Below are 17,500 nucleotides of genomic sequence, written 5' to 3' on the forward strand. Positions count from 1 at the left end.
GTCTTCTGGTTCATCGCTTTTCAGGCGACATCATTTTCTTCCCCCCTCGCTCGCCCTCGGGGAAGATTCCCTCCATGCTCTCCGCGGCCCTGATTGACTGAAGTCTTTTCATCTCAAAGGGCAAATTTGGTGTTGGAGTCTTCTCTTATTTTCCTGTCAATGCTTCCTATGTTGGTCTTGTTCGTGTTTGCTCCTCTTCACCGTGCTAGTGTGTGCTTAGCTGTCGTGTAGCCGCTTGCTTGTAGTAGACTGTAGCCTGGCGTGTTTGTCTTTTCTGGACCGATTTGATGAAATAGAAAAAAAAAATGTATGCTTATTGGAGGATATTTGGGAGACTGACTTGCAGTCTTGCACAAGTAAACATGACTGCTTGTATCGCACATGATATCACATACAAGTAAACATGCTGCAGGGTTGCTTGTGTCGCACATGATGTCACACACAAGTGAACACGCTACAGGACTGCTTGTATCACTGCTTGTATCGCACGTGATATCACACAAAAATAAACATGCTGCAGGACTGCTTGTATCGCACATGATATCACACGAGTAAACATGCTGCAGGATTGCTTGTGTCGCACATGTCACACACAAGTGAACACGCTACAGGACTGCTTGTATCACTACTTGTATCGCACATGATATCACACAAAAATAAACATGCTGCAGGACTGCTTGTATCGCACATGATATCACACAAGTAAACATGTTGCAGGACTGCTTGTATCGCACATGCAATCACACACAAGTAAACACGCTGCGGAACTGCTTGTATCGCACATGTTATCACACACAAGTAAAGATGCTGCAGGACTACTGGTATCTCACATGTAATCACACACAAGTAAAGATGCTGCAGGACTGCTGGTATCGCACATGATATCACACACAAGTAAAGATGCTGCAGGACTGCTGGTATCGCACATGATATCACACACAACTAAATACGCTGCAGCACTGCTTGTATCGCACACGATATTACAAGTAAACACGCTGCGAGACTGCTTGTGTCGCACATGATATCACACACAAGTAAACATGCTGCAGAACTGCTTGTGTCGCACATGATATCACATACAAGTGGACACGCTGCAGCACTGTTTATATAGCACATGATATCACACAAAAGTAAACAGGCTGCAGGACTGCTTGTATCGCACATGATATCACACAAAAGTAAACACGCTGCAGGACTGCTTGTATCGCACAATACATCACACACAAGTAAAAACCCTGTGGACTAGCTTGTATCGCACATGATATCACACACAAGTAAAAACCCTGTGGACTAGCTTGTATCGCACATGATATCACACACAAGTAAACACGCTGCAGCACTGCTTGTATCGCACAATACATCACACACAAGTAAAAACCCTGTGGACTAGCTTGTATCGCACATGATATCACACACAAGTAAAAACCCTGTGGACTAGCTTGTACCGCACATGATATCACACACACAAAGAGACACGTTGCAGGGCTTCTTTTATCGCACATGATATCACACAAAAGTAAACACGCTGCGGGACTGCTTGTATCGCACAAGATATCACACACAAGTAAACACCCTGTGGGCCTGCTTGTATCGCACATTATATCACATACAAGTGGACACGCTGCAGCACTGCTTGTATCGCACATGATATCACACACAATTAAACACGCTGCAGCACTGCTTGTATCACATATGATATCCCACACAATTAAACACGCTGCGGAACTGCTTGTATTGCACATGATATCACACAAAAGTAAACACACTGCAGTACTGCTTGTATCACACATGATATCACACACATGTAAACACCCTGCAGGACTGCTTTTATCGCACATGATATCACACAAAAGTAAACATGCTGCAGGACTGCTTGTATCGCACAAGATATCACACACAAGTAAACACCCTGTGGGCCTGCTTGTATCGCACAAGATATCACACACAAGTAAACACCCTACGGGCCTGCTTGTATCGCACATTATATCACATACAAGTGGACACGCTGCAGCACTGCTTATATAGCACATGATATCACACACAAGTAAACATGTTGCAGCACTGCTTGTATCACACATGATATCACACACAAGTAAACATGTTGCAGCACTGCTTGTATCACACATGATATCACACACAAGTAAGGATGCTGCAGGACTGCTTGTATCGCACATGAAATCACACACAAGTAAAGATGCTGCAGGACTGCCTGTATCACTGCTTGTATCGCACATGATATCACACAAAAGTAAACATGCTGTAGCACTGCCGGTATCACACATGATATCACACACAAGTAAACACGCTGCAGCACTGCTTGTATCGCACATGATATCACACACAAGTAAAGATGCTGCAGGACTGCTTGTATCACCGCTTGTATCGCACATGATATCACACAAAAGTAAACATGCTGTAGCACTGCCGGTATCACACATGATGTCACACACAAGTAAACACGCTGCAGCACTGCTTGTATCGCACATGATATCACACACAAGTAAAGATGCTGCAGGACTGCTTGTATCGCACATGATATCACACACAAGTAAAGATGCTGCAGGACTGCCTGTATCACTGCTTGTATCGCACGTGATATGCACACAAAACTAAACATGCTGTAACACTGCCGGTATCACACATGATATCACACACAAGTAAACACGCTGCAGCACTGCTTGTATCGCACATGATATCACACACAAGTAAAGATGCTGCAGGACTGCTTGTATCACCGCTTGTATCGCACATGATATCACACAAAAGTAAACATGCTGTAGCACTGCCGGTATCACACATGATGTCACACACAAGTAAACACGCTGCAGCACTGCTTGTATCGCACATGATATCACACACAAGAAAACACGCTGCGGGACTGCTTGTATCGCACATGATATCACACACAAGTAAAGATGCTGCAGGACTGCCTGTATCACTGCTTGTATCGCACATGATATCACACAAAAGTAAACATGCTGTAGCACTGCCGGTATCACACATGATATCACACACAAGTAAACACGCTGCAGGACTGCTTGTATCGCACATGATATCACACACAAGTAAAGACGCTGCAGGACTGCTTGTATCGCACATGATATCACACACAAGTAAAGATGCTGCAGGACTGCTGGTATCGCTGCTTGTATCCTTCTTGCCTGTGGGCAATGCTGTCTCGTGTCTGGAGGACTTTTTGCTGCTCCTATTGATAACTATTGATCAGTATCGACTCTCAGCTTGCGTGTGGCGCCACAAGCTCGTGTATCCTCCTGCTTCTGTTGACATCGACTGAAACCGTAAAGCGCCATCCAACATCTCACAGTCTCACACGGAACACGATGCGGGGGATATCAACAGTCCAACAATGTCGGGGTTGAGTTCATTTCCTGGCAGGGCGAGATCATTTCCTGCTTGATTGATGATGTCATCTCTGCCTGATCAAATGTCTCGCCTCCTCCTCCTCCTCCTCCTCGCCGCCGCTGATGGCGCTCGTTAGCAATAATGGCTTCTCATAAAAGAGCAGAAGATAATGAGGTACAACAACACTTATGGAGCATTAAACGTGTAACAAATACATATATATATCTATATAAGATGATGTTGTAGCGTGTGACACAACAATGTGATGCAGAGACTTCCTGGGGACACTTTGTGATGACATCATCACAGGACCATCTATCACATTGTGATGACATCATCTCAGGACCATCTATCACATTGTGATGACATCATCTCAGGACCATCTATCACATTGTGATGACATCATCTCAGGACTATCTATCACATTGTGATGGGTCACATCTAGTCTTAGACTTAGATCGGTCCGACTAGTCTTAAATTTAAATTGGTTTGATCTAGTCTTAGACTTAGATTGGTCACATCTAGTTTTAGACCTAGATTGGTCACATCTAGTCTTGGACTTAGATTGGTCACATCTAGTCTTAGACTTAGATTGGTCCGACTAGTCTTAAACTTAAATTGGTTTGATCTAGTCTTAGACTTAGATTGGTCACATCTAGTCTTAGACTTAGATTGGTCACATCTAGTCTTAGACTCAGATTGGTCACATCTATTCTTAGACTTAGATTGGCCACATCTAGTCTTAGACTTAGATTGGTCACAACTACTCTTAGACTTAGATTGGTCCTACCAGTCTAAGACTTAGATTGGTCACATCTAGTCTTAGACTTAGATTGGTCACATCTCGTCTTAGACTTAGATTGGTCAATGCCAGTGTCTCCTTTCTTTCCTAAAACAATTTAAATGGGCACAATCAAGATTTCTCCCCCCTTGGGGAGACCTGGGACCTTTGTGGGTCTTTTTATTGCCTTTGAAGATGACATCATAGAACAGAATCATAATGTTAATTTTCAATGTTATAGTAAAATAAAAAATGGCCTTAAGAGATAATTAATCTTAAAAATTTGCACCGTCCGTTCTTTGCCGAGTTATTTTCCGCACCAGCTATTCAGACATTGGACCCCCATTGACTCCCTTTTATAACGATCGATAGACTGTAATCTAGGGTCCAAAATATATAAATGACTTATTTTCAAGACATTTATGTCCGAAACCTTTTCGGGTCCTGTGGACCCTATAACAGTCACCACATTTGGGGGATCCTCAAGAGCGCAATCAAGCTGACCAAGCTGAAAGGTTCAAGCTTGGACCTTGTGCACCAAGCTCACATCCAATAGTGCTGATCTGTTCCTTTGAAGTATCGAGAAGTCAATCTTGACGAGAAATGATGGTTCTGACCGCGACCTTTCTGACATTGTCTTCTAGGACCGTGGGGTCGATGCATGGGCAGCGAGTGCGGGCCCGGTGGGAGCCAGAGCCGGGCGGTGTGGTGTGCGCACGCCGAAGGTTGGACCACGCTGCACACAAACTGCAACCCGGCAGAACGACCCAGCAACCAGCAGAGTTGCTTCAGAGTGTGTGACTGGCACAAGGATCTTTACGACTGGCAACTGGGGGCTTGGAACCAGTGCGTGTCCGTGTCGATGCGCAGCGCGGGTGTGCAACGACCCGCCGTGTGCGCCCGGGCGGAGGAAGGCATTCAGACCAGAGAAGTGGGTTGTGTCCAGAAAGCCAACGGCGAGCCTGCGGAGGATGCGATCTGTGAATACTTTGAACCCAAACCACGCCTGGAGCAAGCTTGTCTCATCCCTTGCCCTCGGGATTGTGTGGTGTCGGAGTTCAGTCCTTGGACCTTCTGTTCCAAGACCTGTGGGATCGGTTTGCAGAACAGAATTCGCATTGTTCTTGCTCCCCCCTTGTTTGGTGGGTCCGCCTGTCCAAACCTGACAGAGTTCCAGACCTGTCAGCCAGGACCGTGCGAGGGGGAAGAGAGTCCGTACAGTCTGCGGGTCGGACCCTGGGGGCCTTGCTCCGTGTCGGTCTCCAGGCAGGCCAGGCAAGCTATCAAAGCTCTCAGTGAGAGTGACGGCGTTAAACCCACCGGAGAGGGCAGAACACAGTCCAAACGAGGAGAAAAAAGGGCCAAAGTCGGGGACAAGAGGTCGGTTCAGGCCGATGACGTTTCCAAAGACGGGGACAGACCGCTAAGACCCAACAGGAAATTGGGTAAGGCCAACCGAAACCCTGACAGAGCGTCCCGTCAGGTCGACCGGCCCAAAAGACCGAGGAAAGTAAAAAACAAAGACAAAAAGGAGAAAGTCCGAGAGAAAGTCCGGGAGAAGTTGAAGGAAAGAGGGAAGGTAAAAGATCTTGCGGCCAGAGAGCTCCTGAAAAAGACTCGAAACAGGAACCGCCAGAACCGCCCGGGAGGAAAGTCCTGGGATGTGCAGATTGGCTACCAGACAAGAGAAGTCACCTGCGTTCACAAGCGGGGGAACGTTGATGCTCTCAGGTAAGAAGAACTCAGACCAGCGGTCTTGAGTCCCTTTTGGACCTCTTCTCTGGTCTTTGGTCTGTTGGACAACCTTAGTCCTAAAATTATTTTTTGTCATCACTGTTCCACAAAATCAGATAGTACTATTAGCACAATATGTATTTGTTTTGTTACACTAAACAATCAACATAACATGCATGTTTTCATAGTACTACTAGCACAATATGTATTTGTTTTGTTACACTAAATTATTAACATAACATGCATGTTTTCATAGTACTATTAGCGCAATATGTAATTGTTTTGTTACACTAAAAAATTTACATAACATGCATGTTTTTATAATACTATTAGCACAATATGAATTTGTTTTGTTTTACTAAACAATCAACATAACATGCATGTTTTCATAGTACTACTAGCACAATATGTATTTGTTTTGTTACACTAAATTATTAACATAACATGCATGTTTTCATAGTACTACTAGGACAATATGTATTTGTTTTGTTACACTAAACAATTAACAAAACATGCATGTTTTCATAGTACTATTAGCACAATATGTATTTGTTTTGTTACATAAACAATGAACATAACACGCTTGTTCTTATAGTACTATTAGCGCAATATGTATTTGTTTCTTTACACCAAACAATTAACATAACATGCATGTTTTCATAGTACTATTAGCACAATATGTATTTGTTTTGTTACACTAAACAATGAACATAACATGCATGTTTTCATAGTACTATTAGCTCTATATGAATTTGTTTCTTTACACCAAACAATTAACATAACATGCATGTTTGTATAGTACTATTAACACAATATGTATTTGTTTCTTCACAGTAAACAATTAACATAACATGCATTTTTTATAGTACTATTAGTATAACGTGTATTTGTTGTATTGCACTAAATAATTACAATTTATGCATCTAAACAACTATCAGAACATGCATTTTTTTCACAAATGTATTTTTTGATGTGTTTTTGTTTATTACAATAAGTAATCAACATAACATGCATGTTTTCATAATACTATTATCAAAACATGTATTTGTTTTGTTCCACCAAATAATTAACATCACACATGTTTTATTCCACCAAAGTATCAACATAAGATGCATGATTTTATAATATTTTAGCATAAGGTGTATTTATAGTATTGTAATTATAATGTACAACATTTGCCTTCTAGGGTACTGTATCTCCATCAAACACACCATCAGCAGCATTTCCATGGATAAATACCCGCCGTTCATACATTATTTTTACATCCTCGGCTGGTGTCATTGCTTCAGTATGGCGCTTCCTGCAGTGCTACGTTCCAAATGCTCCCCAAAGTCGCCGCATGACAATCCCTAAAAAAAAATCAATTGCGGGACTCGTTTCCCAAGGTGTGACTTTTAATGTTAATTGTGAAAATGCTGACTAATGAGATACATCTCACATTCGGTGTTTCGTCGTTAACACTTTGTTTTATCACAAACGTGAGGAGCTTTCTGCTCCGCCGCTCCCAGTTTTTTTTAACGCTCTCCCTGACCACCTGAGGGCACCACAAACTGTGAATGCTTTAAAAAAAGGCTTAAAACCCCTTCTTTTTTTAAACAACTTTTCTTTTTAGATATATATGTGCTAGTTCTAGTTGTTATTTTTATTTATTTTGATGTTCTTTTTTTAATACATTGTAGCTCTTTGAGGTTTGCTCAATGAAAGTGCTTTTTACAAATAAAATCTGAAAAATAATAATAAAATAAAGTTAAAAATAAAATAAAATCTCTTTTTATTATAGTTATTATTATTATTTATCGTACCTCATAACTTTATTCTGTGAGACACTGACTTCCTGAAGACAAGTCGTAGTGTGTGCTGTCGCTGGTGAGGTCTGAGTCATGTCCGAGAAGTTGGTCTTTGTTCCATGGTTGGCCTCGTTCTGTCCTTCAAAACACCATCAGCACCAACGCATGGCGTTCACGGAGAAGCAGGACCCGTCACAGGCAAGGTCACATGCCAGGAACCATCAAACGCCAAGCAAAGACCACTTGTCCAGACTCCAGTTTTGACATGGACTCTGGTACTTTCAGGACTTTGTTCTGTTTATCTTCAGACTGATTGGAGATTTTAAAGGGGACGATTTCATGGGCACTGAATTCATGCTGGCCAAAACTCAGGATCAGGGTTGTCCCGATACCAATATTTTGGTACCGGTACCTTACTTTTCGATACTTTTCTAAATAAAGGGGACCACAAAAAATAGCATTATTTGACTATATATATATATATATATATATACATATATATATATGTAGGTGTGGGAAAAATCACAAGACTACTTCGTCTCTACAGAACTGTTTCATGAGGGGTTCCCTCAACCATCAGGAGATTATATATATACATATTGCGCTCTACCACGGTATCGAGCACTATTCTCTGGATCAGGGGTGCCCACACTTTTTCTGCAGGCGAGCTACTTTTCAATTGACCAACTCGAGGGGATCTACCTCATTTATATATATATCATTTATATTTATCTATTTATGAAAGAGACATTTTTGTAAACAAGTTAAATGTGTTTAATGATAATACAAGCATGTGTAACACATATAGATGTCTTTCTTTCACCAAGACAAGAATATAAGTTGGTGTATTACCTGATTCTGATGACTTGCATTGATTGGAATCAGACAGTAATGATGATAACGCCCACATTTTCAAATGGAGGAGAAAAAAAGTTGTCCTTTCTGTACAATACCACATGAAAGTGGTCGGTTTTTGGCATCTAATTCATCCAGCTTCCATACACTTTACAAGAAAAACATTGGCGGCAAATTCCGTAGCTTGCTTGATTGACATTCACGGCACCCGAGGGTCTTGTGAGATGACGCTGGCTGCTGCCAGTTCATTATTATGAAAAAATGACAGAGAGGAAGGCGAGAAACACTTTTTATTTCAACAGACTTTCGCGCCGTCCCTTCCGTCAAAACTCTAAAGGCCGACTGCACATTTCCTATCTTCACAATAAAAGCCCTGCTTCATGCTGCCTGCGCTAACAAAATAAGAGTCTCTTGTGCACGCCAGCTTTCTGAGGGATCGCTTGTGCACGCCAGTTTTCCGAGACTCTGTATTTAGTTAGCGCAGGCAGCATGAAGCAGGGCTTTTATTGTGAAGATAGGAAATGTGCAGTCGGCCTTTAGAGTTTTGACGGAAGGTACGGCGCGAGAGTCTGTTGAAATAAAAAGTGTTTCTCGCCTTCCTCTCGGTCATATTTTCATAATAATGATCTTGCAGCAGCCAGCGTCATCTCACAAGACCCTCCGGTACCGTGAATGTCATTTAAGTGACGTCTTGGTGAAGATTGATGATCACTGATTTTTAGGTCTATTTTTTTTAAAAGCCTGGCTGGAGATCGACTGACACACCCCCCGCGGTCGACTGGTAGCTCGCGATCGACGTAATGGGCACCCCTGCACTGAATAATCCAATCAAGACATATATATACATATATATATATATCACAAAGTCTCATGACTCTGCTGTCTTCCATGTTCGCAGCTTCTGCTCTCACGAGTCGCTCCCAGTCACCTACCAAGCATGCGTCATGCCCAAGGACTGTGACGTGAGCGACTGGTCCGAGTGGTCCGCTTGCTCCAGGGACTGCTACCGCCCCGACGGGCCCGAGGGAGAACAGACCCGGACACGAAAAGTCATCCAGTTCCCCATCGGAGGAGGAGCCGAGTGTCCTGAGCTGGAGGAGAAGCAGCCGTGTCGTCCTGAAGAGACTGTTGCCCCCTGCATCGTGTAAGTGACGCTATATGTATATATATATATATATATATATATATATATATATATATATATATATATATATATATATATATATATATATATATATATATATATATATATACGTTAGGTCAGGAAAAAACACAGAGGCTGTATCATTGCTACCAGCATGTTTCCCAGGTTTCCCTGCTCGTCAGGGGACTTTATTCACAAAACAGGTGAAACAGGCTTGTAGGGATGATATATTTCACTCTACTCGGGTATGTGCACGGAAAAAATAGATTTACAGGCAAATTGCGATTCTTATTCATCCCGATTCAAAATCGATTTATGATTTTCAAAAATTGATGTAAAGAAAATAAATAAATATTTTTTAAAAAGTATAAAAAAAACAATAATAAAAAAATGATAATAAAACAAACAAACAAACAAAAAAAAAATATATATATATATGTTAGGTCAGGAAAAACACAGAGGCTGTATCATTGCTACCAGCATGTTTCGCAGGTTTCCCTGCTCGTCAGGGGATTTTATTCATAAAACAGGTGAAACAGGCTTGTAGGGATGATATATATGTGCACGGAAAAAATGGATTTACATGCAAATTGTGATTCTTATTTATTGCGATTCTAAATCGATTCAGGATTTTCAAAAATTGATGTAAAGAAAATAAATAATAATTTTAAAAAAGTAATAAAAAAAACAATAATAAAATAATAATAAATAATGATAATAAAACAAATAATATATATATATATATATATATATATATACTTTAGGTCAGGAAAAAAAAAGAGGCTGTATCATTGTTACCAGCATGTTTCGCAGGTTTCCCTGCTCGTCAGGGGACTTCATTTATAAAACAGGTGAAACAGGCTTGTAGGGATGATATATTTCACTCTACTCGGGTATGTGCACGTAAAAAATAAATTTACATGCAAATTGCGATTCTTATTCATCCCGATTCTAAATCGATTTATGATTTTCAAAAATTGATGTAAAGAAAATAAAGAATAATTTAAAAAAAGTAATAAAAAAAACAATAATACAAATACAAATAAATAATGATAATAAAACAAATAAAACTACAAATAAAAAATATATATATGTTAGGTCATCGAAAAAACACAGAGGCTGTATCATTGCTACCAGCATGTTTCGCAGGTTTCCCTGCTCGTCAGGGGACTTTATTTATAAAACAGGTGAAACGGGCTTGTAGGGATGATATATTTCACTCTACTCGGGTATGTGCACGTAAAAAATAGATTTACATGCAAATTGCGATTCTTATTCATCCCGATTCTAAATCGATTCATGATTTTCAAAAATTGATGTAAAGAAAATAAATAAATAAATAATCATTTAAAAAAAGTAATAAAAAAAAATAATAAAAAAACAAATAAATAATGATGATAAAACAAATTTAAAAAAAAAAAAAAAATACACGTTAGGTGAGGAAAAAACACAGAGGCTGTATCATTGCTACCAGCATGTTTCACAGGTTTCCCTGCTCGTCAGGGGACTTTATTCATAAAACAGGTGATGATACTCTGGTATGTGCACGGAAAAAATTGATTTACATGCAAATTGTCATTCTTATTTATTGCGATTCTAAATCGAGTCATGATTTTCAAAAATTGATGCAAAGAAAAAAACAAATAATTAGAAAATAAATAATTAATAAAAATATATATATATATATGTATATATATATATATATAAAATAATATATATATATTATTTTTTCTTATTTATTGTGATTCTAAATCGAGTCATGATTTTCAAAAATTGATGCAAAGAAAAAAACAAATAATTAGAAAATAGATAATTAATTAAAAAAAAAATATATATATATATATATATATATAAAATAATATATATATATTATTTTTTTCTTATTTATTGCGATTCTAAATCGAGTCATGATTTTCAAAAATTGATGCAAAGAAAAAAACAAATAATTAGAAAATAAATAATTAATTTAAAAAAAAAAAAAATATATATATATATATAAAATAATATATATATAAATATATATTAGTTTTTTCTTATTTATTGCGATTCTAAATCGAGTCATGATTTTCAAAAATTGATGCAAAGAAAAAAACAAATAATTAGAAAATAAATAAATAAAGAATTAATAAAAAAAAAAATATATATATATATTATCTTACATATATATATATATATATAATTGTTTTTATTATTTATTTATTTATTTATTTATTTTCTAATTATTTGTTTTTTTTATTATTTTATATATATATATATATATGTATATTCGAATTATTTGTTTTTTTCTTTGCATCAATTTTTGAAAATCATGACTCGATTTAGAATCGCAATAAATATATATATATACATACCATACCTAAGCCACTAGTGCTCGTCAGGGTTTTTTTATTTATAAAACAGGTGAAACAGGCTTGTAGGGATGATATATTCTGCTCTACCCCGGTATTGAGCACAGTATAACAGATACACCACAGAAACCTTGTATATATATATATATATATATATATATATATATATATATATACGTTAGGTCACAAAAAAATACAGAGGCTGTATCATCCCAACAAGTATGTTTCGCAGGTTGTCGCGATACCAAAATGTAGTGATACTTTTCGATACTTTTCTAAATAAAGGGGACCATAAAAAAATTAATTATTGTCTTTATTTGAACAAAAAAATCCTAGAGTACATGAAACATATGTTTATTATTTTAATTTAGTCCTTAAATAAAATGTTGAACATACAAGACAACTTGTCTTTTAGTAGTAAGTAAACAAACAAAGACTTCTAATTAGTCTGCAGTAACATATTGTGTCATTTATACACCTATTATTTTGTACACATAAGGGAAAAACTGTAAAAATTGATTATTAATCCACTTGTTCATTTATTGTTAATATCTGCTTATTTTCTGTTTTAACATGTTCTATCTACACTTCTGTTCAAATGTAATAATCACTTATTCTTCTCTTCTTTGATACTTTACATTAGTTTTGGATGATACTACACATTTAGGTATCGATCTGATACCAAGTAGTTACAGGATCATATTCAAAGTCCTCATGTGTCCAGGGACATATTTACTGACTTTATGAACATAACATCAATTTAAGAAAAAGGAAAAAGAATTTGTGATGCAGAAAAATATTGACGTAATCATAGTATCGACTAGATACGCTCTTGTACTTGGTATCATTACAGTGGATGTCAGGTGTAGATACACCCAATGGCGTTTGTTTACATTGTGACGCCGGTGAGCTATTGTATCCTCCTACGGTGTGTCGTGAAGCATGTTTAGCTCTTCCTCGTCCTCCAGTGATAATGATACTTGTACATTTGTCTCTATGGAGGCCAGAATTAGGGATTTAGAAGTAGCTAAAACACCAGAGGGTGTTTCAGTGTTACAACTTCACCTTTATCTTGACTTTTTTTACACCAAAATGCGTCCGTTCTCCCTTTTCTGTCTACACAACCTGTCTGCTGGAAAGTACTCTGTGCGTGTGCACTGCCGAACATGCTCCTCTGCTGGTAAAAACCAGCAATGTCCTGACATGACGAAAAATGGGTCGGGGAGGAACCGGTACTTTTTAGAGGCGTTAAAGTACCGAATATGATTCATGAGTATGGTGGTACTATACTAGTGCCGATATACTTCGTAGACACTATTCGGTACTTATTATTTGGATCTTAGTTGATCAGAACCAGGATATTCAGCCAGGAATGCACAGAGACCCCTGCATGCCACTTAATATCATCATTCTTATTACAAGTCACCATGCACCAGAGCGTCTCCTCTTCCTCTCTGTGCAGCCTCAAGACACCGACAACAAAGCCTTGGCCCCCCCGGTCATAAACATGCATCCTTTTATTGCTGACCTCAAACCAGACCTTTCTATTCCCGACCTAAGGTTTGTTGATGTCAACTCCCCTGGCAGGCAGGAGCACTTTGACAAACACACGCGGCAATCAGCAACCAAATAAACCACAGCGTTCTGTTTTCAGGGGACCCTTGCGCAAAGTTTCCTAAAAAATTTAATTTTTGCCTCTTTAAACTGTAATTTGACCCCCTTAAAATGCTTCAAAGTGCAAGTTAAAGCTCTACTATGCCAAGCGAAAGCCATTTATCAACAACATCCAGAATCGCCGATCTATAATTTCACCCCCTTAACATAATTCAAAACTCACCAAATTTTACACACACATCAGGACTGGCAAAAATTGCCATCTGATGAAAAAACAAACCCCAAAAATCAAAATTGCGCTCCAACGCCCCCTAGGAAAATACCCAGGCAAAACTGTTTGTAACTTCTGTTGGGAATGACCTAGAGACATGAAACAAAAACCTCTATGTAGGTCTGACTAAGATCAGGGTTTGAGAAGCGGCGGCAGCAACCAAAGGCGGACCCGACCAACGCTGCTTGCAGCTTTAATTAGGGTCCTTGGCCCATGGCAAAGGACTCCTGTGGAGTCCTTTGCCATGGGCCAAGGACCCTATTGAAACTGCTGTGTTTTATTATTATTCCGCAACTACGCGCTGTAATTTGACCCCCTTAACATCCTTCAAAACTCACCAAATTTGACACACATGTCGGTATAGCAAACTTTCCCAACATATTAAGCAACCAATCCCCCAAAATGAAAATTGCGCTCTAGCGCCCCCTAGGAAAAAATTACAGACAAAACTGCAAGTAACTTCTGTTAGGAATGTCATAGCGACATGAAACAAAAACTCCCATGTAGGTCTGACTTAGACCCAATTTTCATACACTCACTTCTTTCAGCAAAAATCTACAGGAAGTTGGCAAAAACCCCTTCAAAATGAAATTTTCGCAAAAAATGCAATTTTTGCCTCTTTGCGTTGTAATTTGACCCCTTTAAAATGATTCAAAAGTCACAAAACTTGGCGCACACATAATGACTGGCAAATATTGCGATCTAATGAAAAAACCAAACCCCAAAACTCAAAATTGCGCTCTAGCGCTATTTTTGAATAAAACACTGAAAAAACTGCTCCTAGGAAGAAAATACAGACAAAACTGCTTGTAACTTCCGGTAAGAATGTCGGAGAGACATGAAACAAAAACCTCTATGTAGGTCTCACTTAGACCTACATTTCATAGATTGACAACGCCCAACAAAAATAAACAGGAAGTTTGCAATCCCCCCTTCAAAACAAAAGTTTTGTAAAAAAGCGGTCACCTTTCTTCAAACATTATCTCCTCTGAGTGCGTTTGTTGTTTTGGCTTCAAACTCGCACATGAGAGAGATTGAACCCTTCTGATTAAAAGTATACAACAGAGTTTTGATAAGTTCTCAGGTTTTGATTTTACGCGCCTTCAAAGAACCCCTGTGCAAAGTCTCCTAAAAAATTTCATTTTTGCCTCTTTGAGCTGTTATTTGACCCCCTTAAAATGCTTCTAAACTCACCAAACTTGACACACACATCAGGTCTGGCAAAAATTGCCATCTGATGAAAAAACCTAACCTCAAAACTCAAAATTGCGCTCTACCGCCCCCCTAGGAATACAACACGGACAAACTGCTCCTAGGAAGAAAACACAGACAAAACTACTTGTAACGTCCGGTAGGAATGTCAGAGAGACATGAAACAAAAAACACTATGTAGGTCTCACTTAGACCTACATTTTAATAATTAACATACTTTGGCAAAAATCCACAGGAAGTTTGATATTTTCACTTCAATACGACAACTGCATTACTTTCACAATGCATTAGATTCTCAAAATAGTGGCTCCAAGGTGTCTTCTAACGCTTATCCGGCCGTGGGTCTCGGGGGCAGCAGCCAAAGGCGGACCGACCAACGCTGCTTGCAGCTTTAATTTTTGGGTTGAGGTTGAAAAATCAATGTCAATTCAAAGTTTAAAGGGGAACATTATCACAATTTCAAAAGGGTTAAAAACAATAAAAATCAGTTCCCAGTGGCTTGTTGTATTTTTTGAAGTTTTTTTCAAAATTTTACTGGTCTCCGGATATCCCTAAAAAAGCTTTAAAGTGCTTGATTTTCGCTATTTGCGATGCCACTATCCATTTCCCTGTGACGTCACACAGTGCTGCCGATGTAAACAAACAATGGCGAATAGCACAGCAAGATATAGCGACATTAGCTCGGATTCAGACTCGGATTTCAGCGGCTTAAGCGATTCAACAGATTACGCATGTATTGAAACGGATGGTTGGAGTATGAAAGTATTGAAGAAGTAACTGAAGCTATTGAGCGAATAGCTATTGACGCTATTAATATATATATATATATATCCATCCATCCATCCATTTTCTACCGCTTATTCCCTTTCGGGGTCGCGGGGGGCGCTGGCGCCTATCTCAGCTACAATCGGGCGGAAGGCAGGGTACACCCTGGACAAGTCGCCACCTCATCGCAGGGCCAACACAGATAGACAGACAACATTCACACACTAGGGACCATTTAGTGTTGCCAATCAACCTATCCCCAGGTGCATGTCTTTGGAAGTGGGAGGAAGCCGGAGTACCCGGAGGGAACCCACGCAGTCACGGGGAGAACATGCAAACTCCACACAGAAAGATCCCGAGCCTGGATTTGAACCCAGGACTGCAGGAACTTCGTATTGTGAGGCAGACGCACTAACCCCTCTGCCACCGTATATATATATATATATATATATATATATATATATATATATATATATATATATATATATATATATATATATATATATATATATATATATATATATATATATATATATATATATATATATATATATATAGTGGAGTTAAACCCTCAGACGTGTCAGTCAAGCGTCAATCCATTGTGGAAACGACATGGTCAAAACCAATGAGAACTACACTTCCCAGAATGCCGAGGAAAAATGCCCAGAATGCCAAGGGAAAATGGCCGCCAAATGATTGATTTAGGTGACTGAAAAGGAATGGAGGTCCAGTCAGATTTATTCAGCAAACAAGCTACAACATGCAATGAAGACCAGCGAGCAGCCACAACCGCAAAATCTATTCTACAACTTTCTCCAAACACACCAATGGTCGGTGAATATGTTTGTTTATTTGATGACCTTCGAAATGTTTCCTTAGAAATGCTTAACTTGTACCCTGTTAGCTTCTTAACTTGCTGACTCGACTATCTTCATTTGTTTCTTTCTTCATTTGCTTACTCAACTATTTGCCTTTGTTTGTTTCTCAACTTGCTGACTTAACTCTCCTCATTTTGTTTGTTTAAAATGTCTGCTTCAAGTTGAACCACTGCATTACGGAATTTCACCATTGATTCAAAACATCTTGTTTAAAGACCTACTGAAAGCCACTACTAGCGACCACGCAGTCTGATAGTTTATATATCAAGGATGAAATATAAACATCGCAACACATGCCAATACGGCCAGTTTAGCTTACTAAATTGCAATTTTAAATTTTCGCTCGGAAGTATCATGCTAAAACGTCGCGATATGATGACGCGTGCGCGTGACGTCACGCATTGTAGAGGACATTTTGTTCCAGCACCGTTCCCAGCTATAAGTCGTCTCTTTTCACCGCATAATTCTACAGTATTCTGAACATCTGTGTTGCTGAATCCTTTGCAATTTGTTCAATGAATAATGGAGACGTCAAAGAAGAAAGCTGTAGGTGGGAAGCGATGTGTTGCGGCCGCCTTTAGCAACACAAACACAGCCGGTGTTTCCTTTTTTACGGCGGCATGGCGTAGTGGGTAGAGCGGCCATTGCCAGAAACCTGAGGGTTGCAGGTTCGCTTCCCACCTATTGACATCCAAATCGCTGCCGTTGTGTCCTTGGGCAGGACACTTCACTGGTGAATGAATGATGA

General features: G+C 39.1%; 1 protein-coding gene across 1 annotated transcript in view; it reads left to right on the forward strand.

Moving 5' to 3' along the window:
* Nucleotides 1-17,500, forward strand: part of LOC133540096 (thrombospondin type-1 domain-containing protein 7A-like) — a 183,569-nt gene that overhangs the window by 80,936 nt on the left and 85,133 nt on the right. Inside the window, exons 4-5 of the mRNA XM_061882592.1 lie at nucleotides 4,789-5,875; nucleotides 9,419-9,664. Coding sequence (XP_061738576.1) covers nucleotides 4,789-5,875; nucleotides 9,419-9,664 — 1,333 coding nt within the window. The remainder of the gene's footprint in view (nucleotides 1-4,788; nucleotides 5,876-9,418; nucleotides 9,665-17,500) is intronic.

The sequence above is a fragment of the Nerophis ophidion genome, linkage group LG21 (assembly GCF_033978795.1).
Source record: "Nerophis ophidion isolate RoL-2023_Sa linkage group LG21, RoL_Noph_v1.0, whole genome shotgun sequence".
NCBI classification, from domain to species: domain Eukaryota; kingdom Metazoa; phylum Chordata; class Actinopteri; order Syngnathiformes; family Syngnathidae; genus Nerophis; species Nerophis ophidion.